The 27,849-nt window shown below is 40.7% G+C and overlaps 1 protein-coding gene across 2 annotated transcripts in view; it reads left to right on the forward strand.

Moving 5' to 3' along the window:
• The window catches only part of RRM2B (ribonucleotide reductase regulatory TP53 inducible subunit M2B), a 90,958-nt gene extending 63,695 nt beyond the window's left edge, over window positions 1–27,263 (forward strand). For both annotated transcript variants that reach the window (XM_085605154.1, XM_085605155.1), the window contains 5 exons: window positions 4,527–4,621; window positions 13,261–13,394; window positions 15,578–15,682; window positions 16,887–17,000; window positions 22,078–27,263. In XM_085605154.1, coding sequence (XP_085461280.1) covers window positions 4,527–4,621; window positions 13,261–13,394; window positions 15,578–15,682; window positions 16,887–17,000; window positions 22,078–22,230 — 601 coding nt within the window. In that variant the 3' untranslated portion in view covers window positions 22,231–27,263. The remainder of the gene's footprint in view (window positions 1–4,526; window positions 4,622–13,260; window positions 13,395–15,577; window positions 15,683–16,886; window positions 17,001–22,077) is intronic.
• Window positions 27,264–27,849: the final 586 nt, after the last annotated feature.

Here is a 27,849-nt window from a genome sequence, read left to right on the forward strand (position 1 = left end):
TGCGGAAAAGGCTGTGGATATGGGGGCGGTGCCTCGAAGGTACCGCCCGCCCGATCAGGATGCTGGCGGAGGCCAGCCTTTCCATGGCAGTAGAACTGCCATGGAAAGGCTGGGGCAGGCTGACTTCGGGGGGCCTGTAATGGGCCCCCTCTGTGTGGGGGGGGGGCAGTGGTGCACTAGGGAGGTACCCACGGTATCCCCCTCCATTTCCATGCACAAGGTGTCAGGCACCGCGTGGTGCCTGCCACGTTGTGCAGCGAAATGCACAACATGGCAATTCAACCCGCCACAAGGTTAAATTGGCAGATGCGACCGCCGCCCACCATCCTAATGACCCCCATAGTTCTCAACAAATGGTTTGCTATGGACAGTTAAATTAAGCCTCAACTGTTGATTTCTTAGCAGAATTTACCTTAGTGAAGCTTTAGCATGCTGTAGTAGACTGTTTAATAAGGTATACAATGGTTTTAACCGAATTTCAGATAAATATTATAGGCACATGTGATTAAGTATTTCTTGAATAGGGTAGGCAATATTTTAGCTACTGTTTAACGCAGAAAGAAAATAACCAATTATTTTGTCAGCAGGTAGAAATCTGTGGCCCAATTCCTGTAGCAGACTTCATAAAATGTAATCTGAATCATTAAGAATACGTGACTTCTTTGTCTCAGGTATTTTGAACAGGCATCACCTTAGAGTATCCCCACAACTAGTTTATAGTGCTATCTATCTAACGCCTGCAATTTTTCATCAGAGCTGTGAGCATGGGATGCTTACATTTTTAGTTTTCATATCGGTGTGTTATGCCTTTTCACATTGCACACTTACTCTGACTTCATAATGTATCATAGAAAAGCAGATTTGGATTCCCTGGCCAGTGTCTGTATAAATCAGCTTTCTCTTTGTGTCAACTTTCTGTGGTTGGCTGCTCGAACAGATGAACCCAGTTGGATTAGACTAAATGATCAGGCTTTCTCTCTCTGCTCAACATAATGTTCTGTTTCAGTGACCTCGAAGTTCTTATTCATTGCTGTAAGAATGTAGTAAAGTTGCAGGTTTGACCAGTTATCATATGTTGCTGTTCCCAGAATCCTCTTTGTGGTATAATCCTCTTATTAGACACAGTGGTAAAACACTGTCCTTGAAAATCCTACGTATATCAATTAATCAAATTTATGTTGATGGAGACTTTGTTCCATTTCATTAAATGTTATTGTAATTTAAAGCTTCACCAATATCAGACTCTGTATACAATTATCTCTGTTCAATAAAGACAAAAAAAGGTTCCCCCTGATTTAATTTCAGGTCCAAGAGGAGGGGGACAGAAACAAAAACAAAAATTGAAGGAAGACCTCTAGCTGACCTATATTTATTTTAAGTATAGCCAATGGCTTGAGAGCTCCCCACAAAAAAGAAAAATGTACTTTATTTTAGTGAAATACATATAATAATAACAATGGCTTTATATGACTGTGATTTTTTATTTATAAGTTTTTATAAATAAGTTGTTTTTCATTTTCAATTTTTTTTTTTATATATGACAATTCATTTATTAACACATGAGATTCTCAAGTAACATCATTGAATAATGAGATTCATTTACATAACACAATTAACCAAAATGTAACCAAAGAATGGATCAAACACTATTGCTACTATACCCCCAACACACTCATACATAACCACAACATACTCACTCCATATCTTACCAGTCATTCCATCTAGCATACACAATGTGAAGTAAAAATACAATTTAGCAAAAAAACATGAGGTTCCGGCTGTGAAAAGAAGAATCACAGATTTGTTTGAATGAAAATCATTTTGTAAATGCATTTCTTAAATTACAACAGTATATCTAAATCCCTGTATAATTTCATTATCCTATGCGTTCATGACAGTTTTCTAGTTATATCTTCACTGAGCGGATCCCTGGACGGAGATGGTCAGCGTACGTTTCGGTGGAGCATACATTCTTTTTACCACCTTCATCAGGACCAATATGTATAATTGTATAGAAATATTAAAATCTAGGAGTAGGGGTATCTGAAAACACGAATAATCAAGCCTAAGTGTGGCTTTTATCATCCAAGGATAATTAATGAGGGTAACATCCTCCTCATCTCAATTATTCAATAGTTAGAAGAAAATGCGCTTGAGCGGGCCAAACCGGTTCATTGAAATGCAGTTTTAGGTCCGTCCTTCATGGGGCGTTAGCCTCTCAAGATTAGATAAACATGCTAGGATTTTGTAATCCAAGACTTCGTAGGGATGCTTGTGCTGGTACTATCCAACATCTAAGTTCATCTCGCGCGTATCTGATCGGAACATGGAGTACACTGCTTCCGTTATTCGCATCAACTTGCATCAGAGGATGGTGCAAACTCGATACCTGTAACAATTTATTTTAACCCTAGATAAAGTAATTTCCACTTGGTTTGATGACTTAGGTCTTCTTCCGACAGATAAGTATTTGACACCCATCAATCTTCTTCGAGAGACATTACCTCACTACAGGGTGGGACACTTGATAATCCATGTCTGAAGATAAAAAGTCTAGACAACTTCTCTTCACCCCTAAGACACTGAGGAGGAAACTCACATCAATCAGAGTGACGATGGGGTCTTTCTGCCAAGACATTATGACAAAGACAACAGAGATCCAAGTGCTGAGGACAGACCTGATGACTTTCCAGTCAAGGCTTAATTTCACTCACAAGAGGATTGCGGTCAAAGAATGCCCGGAACATAACAATGGCCTGCATTTGCGACAGAAACTATGGAACATTCAGAAGAAGGTGGTAGACTTGGAAGACAGACGTTGGATGAATAATTGCTTCTCATGCATTCTAGAAGAACTTGAGTTCAATGACTTATTCTCTTTTCTTGCAGCCTTTCTTGCACAACTCACCTACTAAACTGTCGAACCACGTTTGGAGTTCCCAAGAGTTCACAGGATCTGTTTCTTCCTGCACCTTCAACAAAGTCATCTAGTTGATGCAGTGGCATGTTCACAGAATGGCCCCTTACATAAATGGATTATAAAATCTTCATAGCTTCTGAATTCTTGCAGAAAACACCATGAAGTTGCAGGGATGTCCCTATAGCCTACCTTTCTTTTTTGATGGTCTGAGCCACCCTCTTGGATTATGTTTCCAGGCATATCATCCCTCATGTCACAAGATTTAGGTGATGAAGTATCGCACAAAATGTCAAAGTCGATAGCATGCCTCAGTGTAAGAAACTAGGGGCCTGATGTACAAGTTTTCTATCTGCAAAACGTGGTCATAAATTGCACACAGAGTGCTTAAAAAAGAAATTTTGCGAACCGAGCTATGTACTAATATGTTGGGTCACAAAATTCAGAATCGCAATGGGTCACTATTTGACCTACGTCATTAATACGCAAGAGGCTGGTTGCAAATTGCGACCCACTGCGATTGGGTACAGTCGTAGGCATGGTGGCCTGCTGGGGGTCAGAAGACCGCCATCTCTATAATTTTTCTATAAAGCAATTTTTTTTTTATTTTTTTTTAATGCAGCCCTTTTTCCTAAATGGGAAACGGGTCGGACTTAAACAAACTTTTTTTAGGAGTAGGCAATGGTGCACCACTGCCTACTCCGAACAAGCGTTTTTGGCAACATTTTCAAAGGTGGGGACCCCTTTTCATTTGTGAATGGCTTACAATCAGTTCTAAATTGGTAGTAAAATATCAATGTTTTGTAACCGGGGTTTAGTTGCAAAACATACATTCCTTAAGGAATAGGTATTTGGAAGGGACTCCCTTAATACGCCCCTTCCAAATAGCTATTCATTAAAGTTTATTTAACACATTTACTGATTCAGATAACCTTTTCTGAATTTTTAAAGTGTTTTAACGGTCTCAGATTTACCGAATTAAAACCCGTTGTTCAGCAGGTCCCAAAATCGAACACCCATGAGGGCGCAATGCTTACGTTACTGCCTACATTCTAGTGGTGCAGGGCACCTGTTGGTTGTCTTTTTTTTTGGTTTTGTTTCACGGTGTGCGAGTCCAAAGAGACAGTCACTGTGTGATCAACGCCTTCAGTACATTCCAGCTGTCTTCGAGCCATCCTGGCCTCCAGGGGTCTCTTGCACAAACCCTGCAGTGGCCTGAAGATGCTTCTGAACTGGTTCAGGCATCTCTTCTAGTCCAGGCTGTTACTCAAGGCATTTGTAAAATGGAAATACTTTACAATGTTTGTCTTGTTAGGGTAGATGTAAGATGCTCACAACTGTGCAGTTTTCTTCTTTTCAGACGTAACATATTACTGTGAAGGGGGATCACAAACATTTTAAGCATTCGATAAAGTTAATGCCTCGTCTCTTTACTCCGATTTAAATATGCAGCAAATGATCATAATGTTAGGCCATACTTTTTCTAAAGATTTCTAGACCTGGTGTTATTCAGTGCTCAACATAAGGCATTTTCACTAAAATGTTTTCACCCTGACTGCCATCGTACATAACCAGTTGTTAACTTTTTTTTTAATGAATTTACTTGTAGGGATTTTTTATTTAACGCCATCGAAACAATGCCTTGTGTTAGAAGAAAAGCAGAATGGGCCTTGCAGTGGATAGCAGACAAAAAGTCAACATTTGGTAATTTTATTTTAAAATCCTTTTGCATGAACATTCGAATTGCCAGTGATAAGAAATAAATAAAAAGAAACCTTTCAAGTTCTGTGTTTAGTTTATTACACACTTGTAGAAAATAAAGACTTCTCATCTTTTTAATACTGTATTGCAAACCACCATGCTTCTTGCATGCAAACATCCAGGCTAATTGGCAAATCTCCAACATGTACTTCAGCTCTGAGCACAAATGTTTGCTGCATGTGCATATACACATCTCCCTGAAAACCTGTTCCACCTTCTTGCTAAAGTCCGTCTTTCTTTGTCTGTGCCTGAGAGATAACCCCGACTGTATTGCTACTTTCACTTTTGTTTCCACAAGGAGTTATCCGTATGACACTTCTATAGCTCATAATTGGCCATTAGGACGGCTTGGCAGTAGACCAAGTAGTTGCGAGGAGGACCATCCGAATTGCTTTCCAGTCTTCTACTCTAGATGTACCTGATGCCTCATTTCTAAGACTGGGGGGCTGTGGTGCTTGGATCTACTTAGCAGATCCTCTAAATTCTTTTCTGTAATACACATTTAGTGCTCCTCCTAACAGTCTCTTGACTTGCCACAGTGTCTGTGATGGGGCATGGGAGCAAAGGCAACACATTCCCTCATTTGCAGGAGGCCGCATCCCATGGACATGAGGACGCGCTCCCTTTTGATTGCAGCTATGGACAGATTGCGCCTGTGTGATCAGTATTTCCGAAGGGGCTGTTCAAGCGTCTAAGGCCCTTTATGTAATAGAAAAGTGCCATAAAGGGTGCTTAAAGCAGGCGCACACACACACTTTGTGCACCCAGGGTACTTTCTGTTATATGGTCCCAAGAGACAGAACAAACTCTCAAAGGGTGTCTGGCAAGGTTATAATCGTCAATTGTCTGTTTAGAACCCCTCTGCAGGTGATCCCTATAGATGAAATATCTGAGCAGCTTTATTATTTTTGTATTGTTTCATGTTGTCTGAGGTCTAGACGGCATTCATAATCTAATCCCATGTTACAGGATCACTAAGAACACATTCTTCTTTCTTGGTCATTTAACTTGTTGTGGGGCTGTCATTCAAACTCCTGAGAGCACTTCTTGAATAGGCATCTGAGATTTACATCCCATTCCAATGAGTATTTAGGCTGAGAAGGCTGGGGTTATTTGGCTTCCAACAAGGGCCAACAGATACGAAAGGATCAGATACATAAGCAGTACTACCAAGGGAGTGGAAGATTAGCAACTGGGAGCCTGAGAAGGCCACTGATTGGCAGGTTCATACTGATGGTGGTATGCTAGTGTCTCTCCTCATGCGTGTCCCCTCTGTTCATCTGACGCTTTTCAACGTGTCACCGTCTTTACTTGCAACCCTGCCTTCTGCCATCAAGCAAGCAAGCTTCCTATATTTCCGCTGTGATAACGTCCACCTCATCTCACCAACCGAGCAGGGTCTGGACTATGCCTCTGGAACCACACTGGGTACTTATCATTCCAGGCTTCTCCGTGCCGTGCCACTGCTAGTGATCCCTGGCAGCACGTTGAGTTCATTTACCCCGTGGAACCTAGGGGTCAAGTCCACTGGTGCTGCAGGCTTTGTTAGCAGTTTAGTGGTTTAGGCTTACTTAAGCCCTCCCAGCCCATGGATTGCAGCCTATTAAACTGCTGACCAGAATAAATTGCAGCTGCAGGTATCACGAAGTGAACCACAGCCACAGGTTGCCTCTGGTAAACCAAAGCAATTAAGTGGAAGAGAGGTTTGGATGCAGGATATGCAAGCAGCACTATTGGGGAGCATAAGGAGGGGAGGTGATGTTGCACCACGTACTTTACTTCTTACTTATCACCTGCCTTTTAGATTCAGTTTAAAACACTTCTGTCTTTACTGACTTCCTTTTTTACATAAGGAGTACACAAGGCTAACTGGTCCCCAAAACGTATAGTTTCTAAAGACCACAGCAGAAAGATCAGTCACTTAGAAATAACAGATGTTTGTATGCTCTGTACTGGATTGAAGGTGGCATTCCAGGATTGATCAAGGCATGTCCGTTGAGTAAGTGTGAAGCTAGGCGGAAATAAGTGTTAGAAGTCTTGCTCCAGGTGCTGTTGGTTCAGTTAATAGGATAACCCTGGGAAGCGATCACTTGTTGCTGACCGGTAGACCCTCAACTTCTCCTTCTGGTTCCCTCAGTGTGAAATTTTAACCTGTTTTGTATTCGTGTCTATATGCTACTTGTTTTTGCTAAAATGTTGAGATGCTTCAAGGGCTGTGGAACTCTAAGATAGTTTGCTAATTTACTGCCAGTGATTTGTAATTTATCCTCTGGAATTAACTTATTTCTATTAATTAACTTAATTAGTTATTTCACTGTTTAACACTATCAAGATTGAGGCATGCAGACGCTCTCTCGGAAGCAGCCATCTGAAACCCTCAAACACAGATCTTCAGTCTTTTATGCCAATTACCACAGCTTCAAAGAAAGCACTAGTCATGGCTCGGAAGATCAATAAAATTAAGAGTAATGTTAATGATCATCCAATTGGAGAAACTGTGTTCCCTAGAGAGAAAAAACTGAAACAACAAACCATACCTGCTTGTTTCAAACCAACCAGCCAGACCTTTTCTTGCCCTGGTACACTTGGTGATAACAGTGTTTGTAATCTAACAACTACTACCGCCCAATAGACAAGTCTGTCTGTGTTACCTCCTTCATTTGACTCTGACCAGGATTCCCTCATTGGCCTCCGATTGGGGGCTTGGGGGGCATCGAATGTGCCCCCCTGTAAATCCCTGCACCAGGTGGCAGGAACCATGTGGTGCCTGCCATGCGGTGCAGGGATTCACAGAACTCCCATTTCTCTATGGGAGCTTGTTCTGCAGACCGTTTCCGACTGCAGCACAAGCTCCCATAGACAAATGGGAGTCTACGACAGCACCGTGTGCGGTTGCATCGTAATAGGGGGTGCGGAAACGCCGACCTATGGTTGGTCGATTCTCACACAGAAACGTGTTGCATTCAGCAACTCAGTCAGCAATTACATATTTTGCAGTGCCTCCTATACATAACATTGACAATAGGCCAGATTGAATTCCTCCACTGCATCTAGTCCGGTCAACTCAAGCAAAATTATCTGATGTATCGATTAATCAATCGGTTCTAATAACTGAGCAAGTAACTTTACTAAAAGATATCTCTGAGGGTTTAAAATTTACCTGTAAAACACCACTTGAACTGGCTTTGATACTTCAACTTTTTGTGAACTTTACCACCACTTTTTGTGAACTTTACCACCACTTTAAAAATGCAGTTCAAACAGGTGTCATTATTTACTTAGTATAGCTATTGCCTGTTAAAAACAGCCAAAAGAGAAGCAGAATAAAATGTGATGTCATCTGTCAAAGTGCAAACATTGTTGAATTTGCAACCTCAGTCCATCACATTATGCTAGAGGAAATTAGCAGTACAACAACTCAGTTTGTTTTACTTAACACAACTTATTGTGATATAAACTCTGAAAGTCATCCCTTATCAAAAAATTACTGAAGAGCAGCAGAGTTTCTCAATCCAAGATGATCAAAATAATGCTTTGGCAGGCAGAACCTCCAGAAACCACTGAAAATATTAAGCTTAATTGTGACCACAATGCAACTATACATGTTTCAGGATCCACAAAAACAGCCATGATGATATCTGTCTCTAGGAGTCGTGGAAAATGTCCAGTTCTTTTCTAAAACAAGGGGGTCCCTCGGGGATCATGCCTGAGGCACCCTTTGATTAACATCTATATGGCGCCATTAGCTCGAATCGTTAGAGCCTGCGGTGTACTGATCGTGTCATATGCAGATGACACACAACTACTGTTTTCCTTTGGTCCTGATCCTGACACGGTGAAGAGTAAATTCACAAACTGCACGATGGAAGTCACTGTCTGGATGAGTAACAATTGTCTCCAATCAAACAGCGACAAGACAGAGATCATTCTTTTTGTTAAGGCCACCGAGATATGGTCAGCCGATTGGTGACCTGCACATCTTGGTATGGCTCCTACACCTAAGCAGGTAGCAAAACATCTTGGCATGAGGCTGGGTCAATCCCTCGCCATGAAAGATCAAGTCAGCTTCACTTGAGGGACATGTTTTGCTACCTCGAGGCTTCTTAAAAAAAAAACCCTGTCCTGGCTTCCTGACACCGATACGAAGACTCTGGTCCAGACTCGTATCACCAGTCGCCTGGACTATGGGAATGCCTTGCTGACCTCGATAAATGGTACCCTGCTGTCAAAACTGCGGGTGGTCCAGAAAACCTCTGCACGACTAATCGGTTACCTTCCTTCACGCTCGTCTTCTTTTCCGATCCTTAGAAAGCATCATTGGTTGCCAATTTGGAAGCGTGTCATCTTTAAACATTGCTGTTTGACACACAAAGCTCTCTTTGAGTCCAGGCCTGCTTATCTGTTGTCCCTGTTAAATCCTTATCTTCCGTCCAGGTGTCTGAGATCGGCGGACAAGGGGCTTTTGGTTATTCCTCGCATCCGTACCTCAAGGTACGGGCGCAGATTGTTTCCTACACTTCACCCTACCAGTGGAACAAACTTCCTTTTGGCCTTCGCACTTGGCCTGAATTCCCTTCCTTCAAGGAGGGCCTTAAGACTTGGCTATTTTAGATTTTCTCCTTCTCCTCTTTTGCAGCACAGCGCCGAGATGCTCCTTCGGGAGTGATTCGCATGTGATACCAAATGACTAAATAAGTAAAAAACAGCACTGCTTTTGAAGCTCTTGAAGAAAAAAACACTATAGGTAACCTAAATGGAAGTTCATTAATACTTGACTGTAACATCTTAGATATGAAAGGAATAAAAATAAAGGTAGACGCGATACATCTACTTACAGTAAAATTAAAAAGTAGCAACAAAAGGCAAGTACTAATTATAAACATATGCTTCAATCCAAAATGTATAAATATTAAGATGGCTTTTAATTCAGCTCTTGAAGAAGTAGAAAAACGTATTGAAAGCCACTTACAAGTTTAGATTTTGATAACTGATGACTTTAATGTAAACTTGCTGTCTATTACAAACGTATCCTCTCAGGAAGATTCACCGGACTTCTATAATACTCCTGATCCTCGGTTACCCAATGGAAGACAAAAATTTGTTGGAAAAAGCTTCTATTTCTTCTTTCACGCTTTAGGCAATAGACCAATAAAGGATAAACTTACACACGATTGTCCATCACAACCAACTGTACGCCTAAATAGATTTACCTCCATGACTAACAATACATACTTCACACCAAGAAATTAAAGCTACCATAATCCTCAGCATGTCAATCTGTTATTGAAATATAAAGCATATGATAAATCCAAAACCTCAGCTACAGAACAAGCATTACTTATTAACAACTCTGAATGAAATGGAACAATGATTTGCCAAAGTAAATGAATCCGCTTTGCTATCAAGATTTCTTAATTAACTTTTGTAACATGACCAATAAGAAATCAAGCTTGTCCTTCTTACTGATTGTTGACTTGGAAAAACCTTCTCTTCAACGTATTTACCTTTCTCTCGTCTACATGTGAAAAATACAACAGGACAAGACAACATTGTTATTTTCTAAATCAATATGATGGCTTATTCTTAAAAGAGAAGAGGTGCTCACGAAAAGATTAAGGTTTTTGTTGAAATTTTCTACACCAATTAACCAGAATACTAAAATCTAGCATTTGAAATCTAATTTAAAAAAAAGCGTACATGAATCCATTAAAGTAAAGGATTCAAGAAAATTCTGAATGTTTAGTTGGACTTGATTCTACATCTTACAAGACAATATGCGGTTATCGTGTCATACATCAAATGGGAAGCATTTGTTAAAGCCGTACGTCCTCTTGCTGCCTCACTTATTAACATAGATCTGCAAAGTATCTATACCACCAACAGAAAAGAAATCATGTTACTTAACTCTAAATGCAACTTTTCTCATGCTCCAGGGCTAAATGGATTTCCGGTTTTTGTTTTTAGGCACATATTGAGAAAGTATTGAAACAACTTTACGCAGTTGTTTTATAATCAGGTCAAGTTCCTCCTTTCTGGAAACAGTCGGAAATATAGCCTATCTGTAGAAAAGGGCCTACAGCAGAACCCAATAACTCCTTGCTTTTCTAGACACAGATGGCAAATGTTTTGCTAAGTGTTTATTGCATGAATGGGCTGAATGGGCTGATAAGTATAAAATCAAATGCGGTCCAACAGGATTTAGGCTGGCATGTTCTACAATCGATAATCATTTTACCGCTTATTATAAATTCAATAGAAACCATCTCTGGCAACAATTGCACACTCAATGGGAATTGACAGTACCCTTTTGCATTCTTTGGTGGAATTGCACAAAGATACATGGGCGCTGTATCCTTATCCCACAATTATTTTTTTGTATATTGCATATTATTAGATTAACTAGAAGGCTTCAATCTAAACCTGGCTCAGCATAAAATGAATCATCAAGCATACACAGATGAACTTTTGATCATATATTTTATGATCTGTTTTTTAAATCGGCCTTCAAAGTCAATTAAATTAGTTACACATGTATAACAAAAGCAATGGTTTAATTGTGAACTTAACGAAGACAAAAATAATGACCTTCAGCAGATCTGCTAGACAATTCAATTAAAAGCTGAGGACATCGGCAATTGATCAAGTAAAAAGTTATCCTTACCTAAGCGTCATTATTGACAAGAATTGTGTATTTTAAGACTATCTGCTCCACATTGCAGATTAAGACTTGAATTTGGATTGATATCTTTATCCTCACAAGACAGTATTGCCTTTACTGATTATATCTGTGATTGCGGAACTGCACAGGATGATAGTTTAAAAAACTTATCTCTCAAGATATTACCTCCAGAAACATCAATTCACAGCACTCAACTAAGACAAGTATTGACATAATAATAATTAATGAATACCAGCTACACCTATTTGAAACTCTGTGTTTTAATTAACAGGAATCAACCCAAGCTTATCATTTGGGGACACAATAATTAAATCAACTACCTAATTGACATTGCTAAATTATCAACATAAAAAAAATAATTGACATAGCTAAATTAATATACAGAAACGTAGCATTAACTCAAGACACAGAGACCGCGAGGATGCAAGGTTATCTTGACTCTACATGGAGACCAACACCAAGAAGCTATATCTGAGACTAAGATTAGTTTGTATTCTGATTCTTACAAACAGCAAGTGCTTTGAGGAGCCTAATGAAAGACCAAAGACTGTACTGCCTTTGCAAGAAGAAAGAAGAGACACTTCAGCACATTGTTTATATCCAAAATTCTGGAATTATTGCAACCAATATATCTGTGATCATTCTGTAGGGCTGCCAACCTCAGAACAATGAAGAAGGATACCCTTTACATCTTTAAAGGATCATTTAATAGATTTATTGGCTCTTTATTCAATTTTTTTATTTTACAATTTAATGGTAAATCACCAATAGGCAAAGTGTTAGCCACAACACATTATTTTATTTAAAAAAAAGTGGAATGTCAGTGTTCTGTTTAATGGTAACTTAAAATATTATAAAATGTGTTTTTTTATTTATTGTACTTGATTGCATGTAAATCTGTACAATACAGTATTAGTAAAACACTACTCCTAGTTTGTTTATCACAAAAACACAAACATATGGCCTAGTGCACCCCATTCAGGGGTTTGTCATCAGTTCTATATCAGTTGCATTCCTCAAGAAAGGATTAATCTTTGTGAAGGAGACTAGCAGAACAAAATGAAACAGATGGGCACATCACCTGTCTTATAAAAGGCACTAAAGGATCTGGGACTTTGAAACAAGACCAAGCACAGCTAGAGGAGCCCAGACTTTGTGTGTTAAAGTAAGCAGTTAATATTTACGCAAGCACTTCATAATGTCAGCATGCTAGGCTGAGCCCATCTGCATAAACAAAGGAATAAATACATCAAATTGATTTCAGGATGGTAACAAACAAACACAACAGAAGCACAACTTCTCCACAGCACATTGCAAACAAAGTAAACAATTGAGAGTAAGAAAGCCAAACAAAGAAAGGGGGCTTGGGTAGATATAGAGTAGCAGCCAGTTTCCAATACAGTCTGGTACTGTAAAAAACAGAACTTGTGCGTGAACAGTAGGTACTGATGTCTTCATGACAAGAGGGAGGAAGTACATTTTTTATTGAAATCATAGCGCTAGCACAATTGTCCGTTTTCAATGGCATCACGTACCCCGTATAATGTAAGGTAGTGGCCGGAAAGAGGTACGGACTGATAGTGCTTCTGGGCACATTTATTTCCTTTATAAATTCTATATCCTTTATAGGTAAGGCCTGGTTTTGTTTTATGAGAGTATTCATATACCCCTTGTGAACCAACCTCTTTAGACTATCTGGAACAGATCTGTTGGGAGCGCAGGGAGTCAGTTGGCTGTTGCTGGTTGCAGAGTAATTGGCTTTGTCTGGGAGATTTACTTTATCCAATCATGTACTTAGATTTTTGTCTTCTGAAAAAACGCCTTTAAATAACACAATTGTGTTAATGTAAAACTTAGTTTTTAACTTTAAAACGATACATGACCCCAGGTGCTTCTGTTTCAGGAGAACGGGTGGTTGCATTTGCTTCTGTGGAAGGAATATTCTTCTCTGGGTCCTTTGCGGCTATATTTTGGCTGAAGAAGCGGGGCCTCATGCCTGGTCTCACTTTCTCGAATGAGCTCATCAGCCGAGATGAGGTAATTAATTTGAAAGATGTGAATATGTATAAAATATATTTGCTTTCCTCAACAGCATTTTACTCTCACAATAATGATGGGTTAGAGCAGATAAGGGGCAATACCTTGAGATTGTGACACAGTGACAGACAATTAATACTAACCTTTATTTTTGTCAATTGGGATCAAATGAGTCTATCAGTTCTTCCAATATCAGTTGTTTCTTTAACTTTACCCACTTTTTCCTGCCCTTATATTCTTCCTGTACAGTCGGATGTTGGATTATTGGTCACAGTATGAGAACCACTGCCAGAACTTATCTTGGGCTCCCAAGAGTTTCAACAGATTTAGTTCAACTTTCATAAATGTTGTAGATAAAGGTGGTAATGAGATGTATTTGATGCATTTAGGAGAATGTGCATGGATCCCTACACTTGTGGGTGGTGCAGCCTGCTAACATTTACACATTTACAAGAGGTCTTTGTGTAAGCTGTATCTCTTTTTATGGAATGAATGGCCTAGACATAAAATTGCATATTTTCATTAGAGAAAATTGTAAAAACCTGTAGAACAACTCCAATCCCACAATATCTTTGGCAATTCTTCAAACACAAACGCTGACAGCAGGTGGTGTGCAGTGGTGCTGGAACAATTTTCAACGTGCAGGTGCTGACTATCAAATGTGCTTTCATTGCTTTTGATATATATTTTTTAGGTATTAAAACTATACTTTTTAAAGCAACCACATGGCTTTACATATGTTTGCAATACTGTGGCCTCCTTTCATCTGTACACCAGTAAGAGTGTCCCTAGTTAAAATTACAAATGACCCTAAGCATGTTGTCGAAGAAAGGAATAATAAACGCAACTCCTGATGTTAAAATATTAGTAGCACTTTATCAAATCGAAGTTGCCTGTCATTTTTTTTTTTTACATTTCTCTATTGGCATTTAAGGAACTTACATACAGTAATATAGACACTTCTGATATCTGTATGCAGTTATTACAATTTTCTTGAACAAATCGCAAGCACTTGTTAAACAACAGTACAGTAGGCATATATCCGTTCCACTACGCCACCTTGTATTTTACAGCTAGGATAACTATATAAGAACCCAACTACCCGGAATCCACCTCCACCCAACCTCAAGTTGTCAGCGTCACTTTCCCTCATATATTGCCCAAAGTTATTTAGGTCTTGACTCTCACTATATGGCTACCGCAGCGTCTAGTGAGGTATAATGGAAGTTGCCTGTCATACGATAATTTGTACTTGAACACACAGTAAGTGCTTCAAGACAAATAAATAAAGGTTTCTTTATTAATTCTCTTTCTGAACTCACTCAAGCACATAAGGGGGGTGCTTCTTCCCACACCATTGGTGATGGAAAGAACTGGAACCGTGGGAGGAGGGATGATGTGCATAAAAGGACTAAGCTACGCATCCGAACAGATTTGCTCAAACTGTAATACTATGCAACTCATTCATGATCTGGATTCAGCAAGCCACCCACAGAAGGTTTGTTTACTGGACATTGGTCTTGCAAACTCTGCAATAGATAAAAGAGCTTCAAAGTCTGCAGGGTAATTTCCTCCCCACTCTCTTTAGTGCAATAGTGAGTGAACAAAATAACTGGTATTCCCACTGTGTGGGCACAGTGCTAAACAGTACTTGTACTGGAATCAGTTCCTCACTTAGAGAAGATAAAAACCAATGATGTGTCTTACTTTTACATCATTTCTACACCTCATCCCTCTATTTATTGTTTCACGCCAAAACCAGGCGAACAGAGCTGTAGTACTTATAACAAATATTGGTCTAGTACTGAGTGGTAGACTTTAGCTTATGCCACAGAGATCTTATTCCTGGCAGAAACCCGGGTACTAAGCTCCTAAAGAGCACATTCTGCAGCAGCGAAGTCCCACAATCATGAACCAAAGGGAAGAACTGGGTTATATTACAATAGTAGAAAGTGTGGAAGAGATTGTTGAAATAAGTATTAGTTCAGATCAGCATTAGTATTATGATCCCAAGTGTCTTTTCATGCATAATGAAGGAAGGTGGAAGTAAGAGCATCTCCTAGATAAAAAGAAAATCTCCGAGCTAGACAAAAGATCAAATATAATATCATTCAAGTTATATTTTGCACAAATAAAGTAATATTTTCTTATCTAATCTTCACTTTTTGAATTTTCCCCCCTAGGGTCTTCACTGTGATTTTGCTTGCTTAATGTTTCAGTATTTGGTGAACAAACCTACGGTAGAAAGGGTCACTGAGATTGTACTGAATGCGGTCAAAATTGAACAGGTAAGAATTATACAGCCATTACAGTTCTCAATTTAGAAATCTGTAATCCGGCTATTCCTCCACTTCATCGTCTGTCTTACTTATGAAATATCACCTATCCCTCCAAGTGATCCCTGTTGCCCTAACACCTTTTAATTAATTAACTTCCAGCCTCTGTCTGTAATTACATAGACACCCCGAGTTCTACCTATTGTGTTTATTTGTATTGGGAACCCGATTCCCTAAAGAAGAAAATAGTGGGGTGTATGAATTTTGGGATGAACGGCACCCTGTTGGTTTTTTTGAGTCAGTTTTCTCCTAACTTCTCACAGTACAAATGGCAGGCTGTAAAAATGTAAGTAAAACTACTGACTAGCGTATGGGGGTTTAGACTTGCACGTTGAGGTTATTGTTATGTGATATCAAAATTTAGAGCCTACTTGTGGCATTATGCGCAGCAGAATTTGAATGTCTGATATTTGCACTGGTGGAAATATTAGTGCTCGTGCTAATAATCTGTGCTAATATCAATGGTACTTATAACACCAAAGTCGCCACCAAATATTACATGCGCAAATACAGCAACTCCTCAAATAAATTTGCTGGACGCTTGTCCCATAGGTTGGGTTCCAGGAATTAAACAGATTTTTGCCCGATTCTCTGACACCAAAAACAAGGATCGAGGAGTTCATTTTGGGTGATAAGGCAATAGTTTTATCATGCGATACTTTTCACGGGCTCCAAATGTAACTCTCTTAAGTGTAGGCAGCCGGTGAAACTCTCTTAGGCGATATGATACTCACCACCAGAATCTCAGTCTAATTATGAATTAACTGAAATCGATTCATGAGACATCTCAGCAGCACAAATACACATACAATGATCAATTCTGGGTCATAAATCTACAACTGTCGCCTTTAAAAGGCAGGATTCCCCTGCATATTTTGGTCAGTATGTTTTTAAGATGACCGAGGACGCCGTAGCAGACAGGCCTCTTTTATTCCTCTGTACTGAAGGTGAATTGGTTTGAGCTTCAATATAGCGCTTTGTAAACGGTTCTAACACATTACCCTTTTGTTTTGCACTTTACCATTTAATGTCTTGTCTTAAAACACTTTTTTGTTCTGTGTAACATTACATGTTCTTTTATATACTCAGCAGTGCTGCGTGCTGCAAGTATCAATATTATATTTCTTTCTGGTGAAATCATTGTGTGTTGTTTTAGGACTTTTTAACGGAAGCTTTGCCTGTAAACCTCATTGGGATGAACTGTGAGCTGATGAAACAGTACATTGAATTTGTGGCTGACAGATTGTTAGTAGAACTTGGATTCTCTAAGGTAAGAATCAGATGAAAATGTTTGATTGAAGCAGACTTCCTTATGAAAAAGCATAAGAAGTGACATTGTTTTTTTATTTATTGTTTAATTTGTAAATTCATAATTTTCTACACATGCTCGATAACAGTGCAACTTACTTCATTACTGAAGTGAGGAAACACATGTAAATGTCTGATATTTAAACAGCCTCATTGACATTCAATTATGTAGACTGCCATTTGGTAGTTGCTATTGCCCCACATTACCTAAAGTTCGTATGAACCTCCTAGATTATACAAATACTTAAAAAAAAAAAAAACACTATTACTCAGTATTTTAAACCAATACAAATCAACGACTGCTTGTTTGTAAACAAGAAAGATTATTCTGCATGCATTAAAATTCACCAAGGACCATGTTTATATCTGTGTGGCCTATACCTGCTTACAATAGGTCTTTCAAACTGTGATAAGCTATAAACAACATACAGTAGGTGCAATATTTTAGTAGTCATTGTACACCATGCTTGTTAAACCACATGAGCTGAGAAACACCACTCTGCCTAGTATCAAAGTGGGTACCTTGGACCATTTACCATTCAGCTGCTTTCAGTGTATACCTTTTGACGGGTTTGTTTGCTCTGTACATATTGGTGCTGATGATGTTAGGTTCTTTTGTACCAATACAGATCTTGCAGAGCAAACGAAACACCCAGAAATTATTTTTAGAAAATTTTATTCTGACTCGTGAAAAAATATTTTTGGCCCCCCTAGTTGGATTTCAACTGTACCTCACTACTTTGTAGCTACTATGTGGATTAGTAGAGATGGGAAACAGACCTCCCATGTGCAAAAAGATGGATCAGCACTAAGACTCTCTCAGAGCTGTGGGAGACTGTTTAGGGTAAACTTTTTCACATGGGATCTCCCCTTTGTTCTCTTAGTGAACATTTACCATTTTTAAGAGCTACCACTACCCTTTATTTAATTCCTTGGCCATCTGCTATAATTGTAAACCTTCTAATTCCCGCTTACACCTTTTTTGGTCAGTGATGTAGATGGCATCCTGCGAAGAGGTAGTGTTCAGATTTGAAGGGCAAATTGTTCTGACTTGGATAGTGTCTCTTTGAAATAAAAAAAAAATCCTTCCTCTGTGACTACAAACTGTTTCCTTCTACAAATGTGAGATGCGTGTTTGTGACCTCCCACACCTGACATCAGGCCACAGCGTTAGAGGCTATACTTGCATGAGGTAATCTGTGAGTTGGTGCACACTGCTCATAATAGTGCTAGGTATGAGCAATGTGAAACATTAATGAGGGTAAATGTATCTTCCTGTATCATGTATGTAAGCCATTAAAACAACACCACGAACCAACAGAAAACTTGCACAATATGAATGTGTTAGTCCACAACCATTTCATGTGACCTTTCCAGGGATCATGGTCCATAGGTCAATAGGAAACAACAGATGCAATTAGTCATGTTTTCGACGATTGAGTCTTGATAGGGTTCTTTTGCCACAAGATCAGCTTACCATGCCTTGAATTAACTGCACAACCTGGGGCACAAGGCCTGGTCGTTTGATGAGCCGCAGAACCTATGTAGGTCTCATGCTGTTTGAATATGCACACATGCACGTGGCATTTTGCCCATATAATGAGTTCCTACTTTCATATTTAACTTTATATTCAAATTAAATCACAACAAAATGCAGATAACCAGCTTATATTGGAAAAATACATTACATTTTGTATTTGGTAGAATAACATAGTATTTGGTTTGGAAAAACACACTGCATTTTGTGCTTTTTGACACTCATTGGATCTACAGACATTCATTTTGGTGGGCTTCTGAACGCCCCTCGCCATGAAGATATTCACAAGCACTGAGCATAGACTGGTCGAAGAGTCACCCTGAAGCTAAAGCACTGCGCTACCTTCGGGCACATGTGTGGGACACATATTTAGGCTTCCTTGTTCTGTGAATGTAAAAATATTGAATGATGATTTTACCTTGCTTCTTCATTCTCTTTGCCTTTCTAAGGTTCTTTTTCAATACAAACAAACCTGCAGAATTTATTTCAGAAATAATTCAAGAACTATAGCTTTTAGAAAACAGATTGTCTTTGTCTGGCACTGACAAGTGCGTTTTAATACTAAAGCTTTTGTGCGTGAAAATAAATCTCATATTTGCTTCTTTAATTATTGAATAGTGTTTTAAATGCCACCTGAAGAAGAGGCTTGTAAGACTTAAATAACATATTCATTGGACCATATACTCTTTTTTCACTGTGTTTCACACTTTGATGACTTTGTCTGACATCCAACTCAAAACCCGGTATGACCACACAACCAGGTGATTAGAATTGTGCTTACATCTGCGAAGAAGAACTGGAGCACTTGCAGAGCTAACTCAGATGCATTTTGAGTTCCAAAACTGAATTTCTTTTTTGAATCAATTCTTTATTGAAAATAAGAGAATACCAACAACATTCGAGCATAGCAATTTTTGACAATGCTAAAAGAGAAATATCCAAGACAAAGGATTTAAGTTTAACAATAAATACCTTCACCCTGTAGCAACGCCCAACCCTTTCCATAACCCTGCGATTGGATTTCAGTTTGTTTTGTGTAAGAATTATGAATTATTGCACTCTCCGATAGCTGTACTGGAAGGTTGTCCTCACTTTATAGGGAGTCAGAGAGTTAGAGGCATTACAGCCATATTTGCAAATACGTAGAGTAGAGACGGGATAGTATAGTGTACATAACAAAGGTTACATGTCCAGGCTTTTTTTATCCTTCCTAGTGGGACATTTCATCTTCATTAATCCTCAGCTGATAGCTGAAAAAAGGAAGTGGAGCATCAGCAAAAAAACAGAAGATCACAGTGCCTTCAGTACTGCTCTCAACTAATACCGCCGCCTCCTGAAAGAAGCCAAGTAGAATGCTGTAGCAGACCGCAACGAAGCCAACAATGAACTCTTCGCCATCGTGAAGGAGTTCACCAATCCCACAGCCATCGTGAACAACATCCCTGCCTCCCAGGAACTATGTCTTTGAGAATGTAATCAACCAGTAACTCCCCCAACACCAAGAAGATCACAACCTCCTAAACTCCTCCCAATCCACATTTCGAGCTAACCACAGCACAGAGACAACCCTTGCAATCAATGACATCAGAGCCCTCCTGGACCGTGGAGAAACAGCAGCCCTCATCCTCCTGGACCTGTCCACCATGTTTGACACCATCTCCCATCGCATTCTGATTAACAGACTCCACCACATCAGGATCTAAAAAAACGCACTCAAATGGATTGGCTCGTACCTCACCGGCAGAACCCAAAGGATCCATTCCCACTGTTTACCTTAATGATCAAGGAGATCACCTGCTGAGTCCCCCTTTGATCGTCCCTCAGCCCCACTCTCTTCAATACCTACGTGACCCTCCTAGTCGACGCCATTAGATCACATCGACTCAACATCATCTCCTTCCCTGATAACACCCCGCTAATCCTCTCACTATCTGAATACCTGTTCACTACAAAAGACAACTTCCACAGATGCACGATGAATGTCATGGACTGTATAAAGGACAACTGTCGCAAACTCAACATGGACAAGACAGAAGCCCTCATCTTTGGGAACAGCACCTTGCCACGGAACTCTGTACCCCCCTGCCCCTACAGACCACGCCAGCAACCTCTGCATTATCCTGGATAGTAAGCTATACATGAAGAAACAAGTCAACGCAGTCTCATCCACCTGCTTCCACACCCTTCGCATGCTCCCCAAGACCTTCAGGTGGCTCCCTTTAAACATGGTCGTCTGTGCAGGTATCCACAAAACCCTATTGCATGGCTGCCCCAGTGAGGCAGGCGTTTGTAAACATATTGCTCTTCCACTGCACACTCACCTTCCCTTTCTGGGAAGTGGGGATACTACATTAAAGTCAATGCACAGCAAATACATTTAACATGGGCATACAAGAAGAAATGTTACTTACCATTGCCTTTGGGTTTAGCTTTTTCTACTTGATTTAACCTCCCACCCCCTTAACACTGTAAGAAAAGGAAGGCATTCATTTTATGGGAGCAGTCACATGGCAAACTGAGGTAAAACAAATTTGAAGGGCACTCTTTGTACGAATGCATTACATTGCGGGCTTTCAACGTAGTAGAGCTGTACGATTTTAGACATACCTCGAACCAATGCAAATATTTCGAAGAGACTGCTAAGCTGCAACTGATGGTTACAGGCAATTACAATTTTCTTTTATTCTTACTAATTCATTTTAGCATTGTATAGTTAGGGTTCAGTTAAAGAAAATGAGATGCTTGCGGTCAGGGTTGTTTGAAGAGTTCAGGTTACAAGAGTGTAAAGACTGTTAAACATTTGGTTTAGGATGTATACTGTGGTTATGGTTATTGCTAGTTTTGTGGTTAAGGTAGAGATTTACATTAGAATATGGATAAGGTTTAAGTTTTTGTTTAAGTTTAGTGTTATAGTGTATGTACAAGTTAGAGTTGTGCATAGCATTAGGTTGGGGTGATGATTTAGGGCTGAGATTAGTGCGAAGATTACAGTTAGGACTGTGTTTAGGGTTCAGGCTGGGTTTAGGGATTTTTTTGTCCTGCTATTCTTCATAGTTGCTGTCAATGGATTGTAAAATGAATATTTCTTTGTAAGTATATTTCTTCATTTTTATTCTTCGTTGCTACATATATCACACCCACTATTCTGTTTTCACTTTTCCAACCTAGATGCTATCACTGATATAACTAGCCTGCTTGACTTGTACATAGTATGCACTTTATCAAGGGCACAATCTAGTTAAAATTATGAACAGCCTCAGCAGAAGAAAGCACTTTGACTGTTGTATCAGCAATGTTAACAAGTCACCCCTCGTCCGTATTCTGATTTATCAATATTTTGGTAAGAGGTATATTTGTTTAGAAAAAACATTCTATTCAAGGCACTTAACTGGATTTCACAACATTTGATGGGTGTTTGTTACAAACAAAAACATGTGAGCAAACATGATTTTTCCCAGCAGATATTCCACTTGTCTCACCCTGTTCTCTCTGTTTTTTGCAGGTCTTTCATGTAGAAAATCCCTTTGATTTCATGGAAAACATTTCACTGGAAGGAAAAACCAATTTCTTTGAAAAACAAGTCTCAGAATATCAACGTTTTCGGATTATGACACAATCAAAGGACGACGTCTTCACACTGGATGCTGAATTTTAGTTCATTATTTAGATGTATTTATGTTATGTACAGGTCGATTTCTGAGTCCTATGTAACTTTTCTTCAGGTCCCTACCTCTGTAGTCTGTACGATATTGATGAGGACGGTTGGGCTAAGACTCCTAATTGATTAATTTAATTTTATTGAAGGAAGATGAATTTCCTTCCACTTCACAAGTATTTGTAAATATGCTTTGAAAGATGCAGTATACCGAATTCTGCTTTAATATGAACTACAAAAAGTTTTTAATTTTGCACACTGATGTTAACTGCTGTATTTAAACGGCATTTTGTGATTGGATGTACAAGCTACACACTCCATCCAACAGTTGAGAGCTCCTGCCACGCCCTCTTTGAAGATTTCCCAGAATCATCAAAATGAGCCTACACTTTCTCAGTATACAGGCTTGTGACAGCTCTGGGATTTTTCTTACAACCTTAGAATCAATGTTGTGCAAACTGTAAGCTAACATTTTAGAACACTCACTGCTAAAACAATATGTGGATTCCTAGCTCTGGTTCCTGTCTGTTGCATCTGCATGTAGACAAAAGGAAGGACTGGATCATTTAATGCACAGGATAAAAGGTGGGAAGTGGATGCAAACCAGGATGGTTTTGGGTTTTGTTTTCAATCTGGAGTGTATTTTATAGGAAAACGACATACAGGTTCGCACCAGGCCGTGACATCTACCCCATAATCACCTAAGTGGAGATGGCCATTGATATTGGTACATTCAATTCTTGTGGTTTAATATGGGGGCGATGAACGTCAGTGAACTGTGTCTTAACTGTTTTTTGTGTTCCCTTCATATTCATATCGATATACGGTACAAGTTGAGATGCATTTACCACTGGACCTGCTAGTTAGTGTATCAGGATTCGGAGGCGATGATTATGCCTTCTCTCTTCACTTTATTAAACAGCAGCCATTATTTACCCATAACACAACTATGTTTCCCATGAATACTTGGGGAAAAAAGTAGCTTAAAGAAACATCCAATCAGGAAACAGTCCTGTGGCCTCCAGTCAGGGTTATCTCAGCCCAACGTAGTCCATCCTCACTTGCCCCATGTCCTCTTTCGTCGAGGAAAGTCAGCCGTCGGATCACTTTCATGAGTGCTGTTTATTTGTCTCCGATCCTACAAGGACAAAGGGACATTGTCACCATCCCAGCAAGGACACATCAAAGCCTGCGGACAAATAGCAATGAGAGTAGATGCAATACAATCATATCGAATACATTAACGAAACATTTCAGAAGACAAATTGTATTACTTTTGTACGGGGAGGGCAATCTTCTTATGAAATCGCTGGGGTGGGATAATCTTCGCCTCCGAGTCCTTAATAGAATTGAAACTTTCCGTTACATTAGCTAGGAAGTTTTTCATTCTATGTCAGGACTGGAGGCGAGGATTATGCTAGTTGCAAGCTTGCTCACCATGAGATGAGCTATATCCAGCACCGGATTGAAGTAAAACCTTTTAAAGGTGGAGTCTGAGGACCAGTCTGCCGTGTTGAGGATATCCTCCAAACAGGCACTCAAGCCAAATGCCTTAGAGGCTATTGCGCCTCGTGCCGAATGAGCCCCAAAAATCCGAAGGTTAATACCCGTCTCCGGCATGACTCACCTAGCTATGGTGGGGGACGAAACCGCCCTAAAAGGCTTACACAATGCAATAAGGAGCTCTTGCTCCCCTGAGGTTTGAGCTCTTTTCCTTATATGCCTTCAGGCAACGGACAACACACAGATTAGGGGAGTCCGGGAACTCTGGGTAAGTGAATATTATTGTGTGCCACTTCGTCCTCCTGTGGAGTGTGAACGTTACTCCATTAGGGGTAAAGATCCTGCCTGTGATATCTAGCACCCTCACATCAGAAACGCGGTGGCAAGAGATGAGGGAGAGCAGCATAGCCAGCTTAGCTGACAACTCCTTCCTTGAAAGAAAACGATTAGGTTGCAGGAGAGGAACAAGTTTAGAACCTGACTCACATCCTAAAGAGCCGAGTAGCGGAGCTCCGGAGGTAATGAGAGTCTGATACCTCGCAAAGCCTACAAACGAGGGGTGCTCCCCAATCGCCACATCATTTAGCTGCACATGGCCAGCAGAAATATGCGACCGGATGGTATTTATGGACCTGTAAGCCAGGCCACAGGAAGCCAAATAAGCCAGGAAATTCAGAATGTGGACCACATCTGCCTCCAGGGGATTAAGATTCCTTCACATGCACCAACAGGACCATCTGTCCCAAGCGGATCTGTATCTTTTGACAGTGCTGTCCGCCCAAGCCTTGGACATGAACGCTTCAGCCTTTTTCAAAAGCCTGGGACCACCCATCGCCCTTTGTAATCTGCACACCATGAGCCACAACCAGTTCCCTTGAATCAGTGGATGGGGAACTTGATCGGGGCTCAGGAGGAGAGTTAGAAACCGAGGGAGTAGGATTGGAGTAGGATTGGAGAATCCCAGGAAAGTTCCAGTGGAACTGGAAACCAAACTTGCGATCTCCAAAGAGGGGTGACCATTACCACCTCCGCTCGTTGTCTCCTGACCTGTGCTGTTGCCTTTGTGATCATTGCAAATGGGAAAAAAGCGTACCCCTTCTCCTGGCTCCAGTTCTGGAGGAACGCATCTGCGGCCACTGCTAGTGGGTCCGGCCTCCAGCTGAAAAAACGGGGAAGTTGGTGGTCCAATCTCGAGGCGAATAGGTCCACCGAGAAAGGGCCCCAACGGTCGTTCAGCATTGCAAAAATCCCTGTGTCGAGCTTCTAGAGACTGGAGTCCCTGGAGTTGCGAGACTGGAAATACGCCACAAGGTTCTCCTGTCCGGGCAAGTACTTGACCGAGACTTGATGGTCCAGGCAGTATTGCCAAAAGCCGGGGGCTAAGTCCGAGAGGGCCTTGGACCACGTGCCCCCTAAATGGTTGATATAACAGACTGCTGAGATGTTGTCCATCTTTAGAAGGATGTATGACTGGATACAGTCCCTCATCCAACAATGGACAGTGAAGGACAACGAAGGAGCCTGCTAGGAGTTCTAAGCAGTTGATATGTAATCTTCGTTATTCTGGAGACCACCCCCCCTGTAGAAAAATCGTCACATCTGGTCCCCCAGCCTACTCTGCTGGTGTCGGACTCTATAACCAAGTCTGGGGCTGATCCGGCCTTTCCAGGCCGCCATGTGTTCTAGCCACCACTGTATCTCTTCTCACGCCTCCTCGGAAATTACCACCTTGTGGGAATAGGGTCAGCCTCTGCGTGAGCATACTGCTTTTAGACGCTGTAGCGCCCGATAGTGGAACGGGCCTGGGAAAATGGCTTGGATCGAGGCGGATAGGAGACCCACTATCCGGGCCAGTTGCCTGAGTGACACCTGTTGTTTGTAGAGGGAATGCCTCAGTTTGTGCAGAATCTTTGAGACCTTTCTGGAGGGAAGGAAGTGGAGTCTATTACAAAGCCTTGAAATGTTAGGCTCTGGGAAGGCGTAAGGAGTGACTTCTTCTAGTTCACCACAAAGCCCAGGCTCTGGAGAAGATCCACCACCGTCCGGAGGTGTCACAGAAGTTGGTGCGGGCATGCGTCCATCAGGAGCAGGTCGTCCAAGTATACTATCATTCCTATACCCCGAACTCTCAGGGACTCCACCGCTAGCCTGAGGACCTTGGTGAAGCACCAAGGAGTCGAGGATAGGCCGAAGGGAAGAGCGGAAAACCCATATGTCTGATGCCGCCATGGGAACTAGAGTAATTGCTGGTGAGGAGGGAAGATCGGAATAACCAGGTAGGCATCTTTGAAATCCAGCCGTACCATCCAGTCCAAGGGCCAAGGGCCATAGGACATCCCAGAGGAGGTGCATACTCTCCATTTTGAAGTGGCGATAGACCAGCCACTCGTTGAATTCATTGAGATTGATCACTGGCCTTTTGCCCCTGTCTGTCTTGTCGGCCAGAAAGTGACTGCTGATGAACCCCTAGGGATGAGGGGTTGAGGGCAAAATAGCACCTTTGGACAGGAGGGATGCGACCTCCTCGTCCACCAAGATGTCCTTAATTACATGAGGCGACGCGATCGGCTTACAGACCCACACGGGCGTCTCCCTCAGGCCGGTAGCTCACAGGACTGCAGCGTGCCGAATGATCCCCTCTGTGAGGGATTCACACACGCGTGCTGGAGTCCTGCGCCGCCTCCAGCGCCCCCTGGTGGCAGGAGGTAGACGAAGAGAGCCCCACCAGAGAAAGGCTGCGTAGGAGTGAGAACGCTCCCACGGCCGCGATCACCTGTCAGGAAAAAGTAAACCAGCAATAGAAGAGAGGCGGTAGAGCCACACTACACAGAAATGATAACTAAAGCATTGTCAATACCAAATCGTAATAACTGGAAAGACGTGGCAGAGCCCCTCCGCACTACACCATAATAATTAAAAGAAGCATTGTCAATACCACCATCAAAGTAATCGGAAAGGCCCGGCAGAGCCGCAATAAAGACAAGCATTCCACTATACAAACAAATACAAGTAACCTAAGCAAATGCTCATGAGATGTAAAGTACTTATCTCGGCTGCGCAGCTGCGGAGAAAGAGGACAAGGGGCCAGTGAGGACGGACTATGTCGGGCTGAGATGGCCCTGATTGGAGGCCACAGGCTTGTTTCCTGATTGGATGTTTCTTTAAACTACTTTTTTCCCCAAGTGTTCATGGGAAACGTAGTTGTGTTATGGTTAAATAAAGGCTGCTGTTTAATAAAGTGAAGAGAGAAGGCATAATCCTCGCCTCCAGCCCTGACTTAGAATACAGATACGCCATGTGCATTAAGACTTAATTGTCTTTACTAAGGAAGTATAGTTCTGTTAAAAAATATGTAATGCCTTACAAAAGGGGGAAAGGAGGTTTGTGTTTCAGTGTGAAGAAGGAGATACTGCTAATTACTAGTTAGAATGAATAATTTTTTAACACAAAAACAGATGTCATTGTTCAAAGATGGCTGGACTCTTATGTGATGGTTTCAATGAAACTTTTAAATCAAAATATGAACTGTTGTTGGATGCTTTTTGTGTCAGTTTTTTCAATGATGTAAAAATGATTGAGTGGGTGTGTTCATGCTTTTGTTATTTGCATAGCACCACATTCTACATAGAATGAGTGAGGCTAGTTGCTAAAAGGACTTATAAGTTAACTGGCAAGCACCTTAAAGTTTATATTGCTCATGTTAAGTGGGATGAATATGTATGTGATATATTTGTGAGTAAGGTGGAGTAAGAAAATCTGTATATCATATCATATGGTAAAATTGCGGTTTGTTATTTATTAGTGAGACAGTGGTAGAAATAATTATGTAATATCCAACACATTTGTTTTGAAGTAATTGAAAATATTGGCAGCCTCTCTTTCATTTCGAGTCAGCAAAAAAATTTGGGCCATACCATAATTTGACTACATGTTTACATTATTGAGATTTGCTTACACCACCTTACTCAAAAAATATGTCTTATATTTGTGGGCATAGGGGTATTACCCTCTTAGGGTAAGCAAAAACTACTTTAAATAAGCTAATACTAGCCAGCTTAACTTCAGGATTTTTAACCCTTCAGACACTCTGTGAATATGTATGTGGTTTTACATTCA

This window comes from Triturus cristatus, chromosome 5_1, assembly GCF_964204655.1.
Source record: "Triturus cristatus chromosome 5_1, aTriCri1.1, whole genome shotgun sequence".
Lineage (NCBI taxonomy): Eukaryota > Metazoa > Chordata > Amphibia > Caudata > Salamandridae > Triturus > Triturus cristatus.